Below are 5,984 nucleotides of genomic sequence, written 5' to 3'. Positions count from 1 at the left end.
TTCCTCACACCAAATATCCTCCATCTCCTTCACAATTTTTCATTCATTCACCCATCTTTTTGTTCTTAAATTTTATTTATTTATTTTTGTCTTGGAAAAAATGGCTCCAAGAAAGGATTCACGGAGGCACAATCACCCATCAGGGTTCTTCCACGGTTTCTCGTAACGGCCTCTTCTTGATCTTTCTGCAACCATTTCGTCAAACGATGCATTGCAGAAACGGTTTGATAAAATCAAAAGGAAAAGAATATGGCGATTTGTAGGATTGAGATATGAGAAGTGTTTGTGAATTTGTGAGAGATGAGGATGATAATGACCCCATATTTATGGACGGTTTGAGTTGATATCATAAGATAGAATATGACACGTGGCGGACAAAGATCCAACCGTAATTTAGATAGCCAATTAGAGATTGACACGTGGCGCTGAAATCACATCCAAATTCGGTTGTTTGTCATATATGGCGACACAATACGATAAAAAATTTAATGTGAAGTTTTTTTTTTAATAAAAAATTCATTAAATGAAAAGAATAATTTTTAAATATTATGATAAAAATTAAAATTAAATTTTTTACCTTATTTAATTATATTAACATATGTTAATATAATATTTATCAACATTATACTCATATTATATTTTAAGGATTAAATACTTGTTACTCCTTATACTTTTCACTGAAAAACAGTTTAGTCCCTCGGCTTTTAAATTTAACAGGTAAGTCCTTAAGCTCTCATTTCTCACACTTAAGGTCCACGCCATCCAATATCTCTGTTATCTGCCTGATGTGGCAAACGTTCTGACACCACCCCAGTTCCACATAGGCCAGATAGATTGTAAAATGTCGAAAATGCCCCGAATCGAATTCAACCCTAACCCCGTTTCGAATCAGCCCGTACACCCCATTTCCCCCAACAAACCCTAAAAATTCAAAATCGCTCCTAAACCACTGTTACCTCTTAACCCCGAAAATCTGCATCCATAATCTCATATCTCGAAGATCGAATCACTCATCGTCGAAGACTATAGTGAAAACCTGAGTGGAATCCAAGGTTGTTTGCGGCGGATAGAGAGAGGTGGATGTGGCTGGGATGGCGGACGACGATATCTGGGTTCCTCGAGATGTAGAAGGCGGCAATAATGATATCCCACAATATTGTGAGTTCTATTTTCGAATCGAAAGTTCTATTTTCGAATCGAAATGGTTTAAATCCTACTTTGTATGGCTCGATTGTTTCCATACTAGGGTTTAAAAAAATTTGGGGGGTTTTAAACTTTTCGTGCTTTCTGTGTTGTTCTATGAGCTATTGATAAAGGATTTGGTTTTGTCGTCTTAAAAATTTCTGGGTTTTAAACTTTTGGTTAGGGTTTCGAGTTCTGGGGTTTGCTAATTTTAAAATTGGTGTTTGTTTCTTTATTGGTTTCTGGGTTTTGGGTCTAGGGATTTTGGGTATGAAAATTGCTTTGTATGCATGACTTTAGCTGCAGAATGGATAACCATGGTTGTTGAAATGGGTTGGTTCGATTTTAATATTGTTAGTTTTGTCAAGGTTGAAAGTAGAAAGCGCAACTGCTTTTAATATTGCAGTGATAGTGGAATTGTTGGTTGTGGTCCAATTTGTGGGCTAGTGGTCCTATATGGCTGTAAAGGGATATGTTTGGCGTTTACCTCTTTATGGCCAAGTATAATAAGTAGTTGGATTATCTTTTTTTGCTTGCATGCTAATTGATTATCATTCACTGTTTTGCAGCTCACCCCGACTATTTCACCATGAAAGTTTTTCATGGAGGCTGCATACTAAACAATGACTATGTAGGAGGGAAGGTTGACTTCTACGATAACGTAGACAAGGACAGGATGTCCTTAGTAGAAGTTGATGACATGGTTAGGCAGCTTAATCAAGGCTATTATGATCAGAGAATTGACTATTGGTATAGGGTGGGTGATGAGCATAATCCATTGACCAAACTGGAATCCGACAGTGATGTTGTGACAATGTGTAAGGCAGTGCCCCTGGTTAGGATAATTACACTGTACTTGGATCACATGGAGGTTAAGGGTATTTTTGAGGAAGATGATGACGACATCTACATATACGAAGACTTCTTATTTAGTCAAGGCAGCAGTGTGGTGATAGAGGAGCTGTCTGATGAGCCTAGGAAGCCTCGAAGTTGTGTCATCAAGGAGCTGCCAGCTGAGCCTAGACCAAGCAGAAGCAAGGGGGTGATTATTAAAGAAATTGATGATGTGTGTCCTACTACTCAAGGAAGTTGTGTTGCTGGAGGAGATGCAAAAGACAAGGGTAAAGGTAAACTCCTGGATGAAAGGTCAGTTAAAAAACCATTGTTGTTGGAGTATCCTGGATTTGGTGTACCATGTAGTTCAGGTGGGGTAACTGGCAGTGGTGTAGGGTCTAGCAGTTCAGGTGGTGTGCAGTGCAGTGACAAACTGATAGATGATATGGATTATCTTCAATCTTTCGGGATTGAGCCGGAAGAGTTGAGTGAGGATGGGGATAGTAGTACAGATGGTGATTATGATCCACAATTTGATGACGAAGACTACGAGCATTATGGTACTGATGAGGAGGACTGGTTGGAGGAAGCCCAGTTAGATGAGGCTACGAAGGGTAAGGGTTCAGGGGTAGGAAGTAGTGGTACTAGTGGTTTAGGGTCTATTGCACCTGATATGGGGGATGATGATGATGAGGATATGTATAGGGTTGATGATTCTGATGAAGAAAGGATGCAACATGCAATTGATTCAGATGGGGAGTTGGAGGAAGTTGGTATAGAATTCAACCCAAGCACGGATATGAAGAAACCCAATTTCTGTTTAAAGATGCAATTTGCAACTGTACAGATTTTGAGGGATGCATTGAGGGAGAAGGCAATCCAAGGGGGGTGGGAGTATGTCTACATAAAGAATGATAAGACAAGGTTGAGGGTGGTCTGTAAGGAAAACAACTGTCCTTTTGAGTTGTTTGCTTCCAAGATGCAGCATGAAAGCACCTTGATGATAAAGAGATACAATCCCATGCATAACTACTATAGGAAGTTTAACAACAGCATGGTGCGGCAGAAATACTTAACAACCAAGTTCAAGGATCAAATTGCTCTTAATGAAGCCATAAAACCAGGTATACATTCGAAACAATTTTAGACACAAATTGTTGGTTATGTTTCACTTTTTAAACTGATTCACTGTTGTTTGATAATGTAGAGAATTTGGCTAAGACTATGTCAGCAAGCATTAGGGCAGGTGTTTCCAAAAGTATGGCCTATAGAGCAAAGAGAGCTGCATTGTTAGAGGTAGAAGGGGGCATCAAGGAGCAGTATGCAAGGCTGGCTGATTATGGGAAGGAACTTCAAAGGGCTGATCCAGGAACCACAATTGACTTGGTTTGTGACTTCAGCAACTCCGAGAAGGCAGCTGTTTTCAAGAGGTTGTACATTTGCTTGGGAGCTTTGAAGAATGGATTCAAGGCAGGTTGCAGATCATTGATTGGTTTGGATGGAGCTCATTTGAAGACATGTTTTGGTGGCCAACTGCTAACTGCTGTCGGAATTGATGCTAACAACAGTTCATGGGTTGTTGCTTATGCAATGGTTGAGCTGGAGACAAAGGACTCTTGGATTTGGTTTTCACAGTTGTTGTGCAAGGATCTGAGCTGTGAGAATAATGGTAGAGGCTGGATATTCATAAGTGATAAGCAAAAAGGTTTGAAACCTGCATTACAAGAGGTGGTTCCATCTGCACAGATCAGGTTTTGTGCACGACATTTGTGGACTAACTTCACCAAGAAGTTTCCTGGAAAAGTTATGAAAGATCAGATGTGGAAGTGTGCAAAGGCAACAACTTTGCCTTATTTTCAGAAGGAGATGGAGGAGATGAAGACCCTTGATAAGGATGCTTATAAATGGTTGTCAGGTGATGTGTTCTCGATAAATGTCTTAACTTAGTATTTTAGTGTATTTTAGATTTCTGTTGACTAATTGGTTCTGACTTTGTATGCATGAATATCCTTTTTTTTTTTTTGCAGAGCCCGAGAGGCCCCCAAAACATTGGTCAAGGGCATACTTCCCTGCTGGTTATGATTGTGACATGCTCATCAACAATGGTTGTGAGAGTTTCAATGCATTGATCTTGGACGCAAGGGGCAAGCCCCCTGTCACTATGTTGGAAGAGATAAGGCTGAAGCTAATGAGGAGGATTCGTACTCGAAGGGATAAAATGGAGGCTTACCATGGAAATGTATGCCCCAAAGCAAGGAATATCATTGAGAAGAATAAGGTGAAAGCTGCGGAGGATTGCATCCCAACATTCAATGGTGGTGGCAAAGCTGAGATTGAAAATATTGAAGGCACCAAAAATGTTGTGGACACTAACTTGAGGACTTGCACTTGCCGAAGATGGGAATTAACCGGCATCCCTTGCAAACATGCCATTTGTGCAATTAATGGCATGAGGGCTGAACCCGATGACTACATTGCTCCTTGCTATCTCAAGAAGACGTACATGAGTATCTACAGTCACCTCATTCAGCCAGTTAATAGCATGGACATGTGGTCCAATGGTGATGGTCCAAGTATCCTACCTCCACAATATACAAGGCAGCCTGGTAGGCCGAAGACAAAAAGGATTAAGGATGTTTCAGAGGTGGTCATCAATGGTACTGGAAAAATTGGAAGAATACAAAGATCCCTCAAGTGTAGCAACTGTGGCCAAGAAGGTCACAATATGAAAACCTGTCAAAGACATTTGCCAAGTAAGGGAAAGAAGACTTCAGCTGCCGGTATTAAGAAGAGGAAGCTCAACACTAATGAGGGAGAAACTTCCCAAAATATGGTGAGTTGAGTGTTTCTGGTATATGACTTGTTTTGCTAATTGAAATGCTTTAATTTTGTGATTTAATATGGTTGTTACTTGCTGCAGTCAAAGAAAGGACAAAAAGCACCTATGACTGCAAATGAGTTGAGGCAAAAAGCCAAGGAGAAGGTTGAGTATCAAAGGGTAATAATCCACTTTATTATATAGATGTTTTGTATATGTTTGCTCTAATGGGCTGCCTTGATTCATATGCCTCTAAATTAATGTGTGTCCAGAAAAAGATGGCTAACTTGAGGGCAGCAAGGCTTGATGCAAACAGACCTGCAAGAGGAAGGCCTCCAAAATCTAGTAGTGAAAATACAAGACCAAGGCCTCCAACTGCCCCAAATGCCTCTACAACATCAAGACCCGTACAAGCTACATCTGCCAGCATGAGTTCAAGGCCTGTACAGCCTTTTACGGCATCAAGAGACAAGGTTGCAACACCATCAAGGTCTTCACAAAGGATCAAGAACAATTCAGGTAAAGGAGATGGAAATTAGTTATTGAAATGGAATATTAGACATCCTCTTGTTTTGGGCAACCTTGTGCTGTGTCACTTGGTTGCTAGCTCTAATCTTTTGATAAGATGATTAGAGCTATGTTAGTTTTCTGAACCATTGAGGATGTAATGCTCTAATTTTTGTTTTTGGTTAATTAGAGCTTTGTTTTAGGGCTGGATTATGCTGCAAAAACTTTGTATTTTTGGGACCATTATGAATGAAGGAAAGTTGCTGTTTTCATTGTACTTTTTGACTATTTTTGGTATCGTTTTGAATCTGATCAATATTTCTGCTACAATGTGTCTAGATTTTTCTTTGGGATCAAACTTTGGTTTTGGTTAGGCTGCTTCATATACGTTTTGGTGGGAATTTGGGATCAAGAAGGGTGAAATTAGGCCATGGGTAATTTGGACATTTTATACTGACGTGGCAGGCATCCAGCTGAGCTGGCAACGCAGTATTTGCCATGTTGGCAACTTAACAGAATTTTTTAACGGGTATTGGATGGCGTGGACCTTAAGTGTGAGAAATGAGAGCTTAAGGACTTACCTGTTAAATTTAAAAGCCGAGGGACTAAACTGTTTTTCAGTGAAAAGTATAAGGAGTAACAA

At 39.9% G+C, this 5,984-nt stretch overlaps 1 protein-coding gene across 1 annotated transcript; it reads left to right on the top strand.

Moving 5' to 3' along the window:
• Positions 1-1,803: 1,803 nt before the first annotated feature.
• Positions 1,804-5,538, top strand: LOC133734499 (uncharacterized). Its single transcript, XM_062162132.1, has 5 exons — positions 1,804-3,140; positions 3,224-3,931; positions 4,044-4,849; positions 4,937-5,014; positions 5,107-5,538. The coding sequence occupies exons 1-5, from the start codon at positions 1,859-1,861 to the stop codon at positions 5,371-5,373; spliced, it is 3,141 nt and encodes a 1,046-aa protein (XP_062018116.1). The 5' UTR covers positions 1,804-1,858; the 3' UTR covers positions 5,374-5,538.
• Positions 5,539-5,984: the final 446 nt, after the last annotated feature.

This window comes from Rosa rugosa, chromosome 2 (genome assembly GCF_958449725.1).
Source record: "Rosa rugosa chromosome 2, drRosRugo1.1, whole genome shotgun sequence".
In the NCBI taxonomy this organism is placed as follows: Eukaryota; Viridiplantae; Streptophyta; class Magnoliopsida; order Rosales; family Rosaceae; genus Rosa; species Rosa rugosa.
This window is presented reverse-complemented; position numbering and strand designations above follow the sequence as displayed.

Bases quoted from the DNA above. Each gene is read 5' to 3' on its own strand.
- LOC133734499 (XM_062162132.1), top strand. From the start codon at position 1,859: ATGTCCTTAGTAGAAGTTGATGACATGGTTAGGCAGCTTAATCAAGGC. The intron at 3,141-3,223 runs GTATACATTCGA...TTGATAATGTAG, and splicing joins TAATGAAGCCATAAAACCAG to AGAATTTGGCTAAGACTATG. The intron at 3,932-4,043 runs GTGATGTGTTCT...TTTTTTTTGCAG, and splicing joins TGCTTATAAATGGTTGTCAG to AGCCCGAGAGGCCCCCAAAA.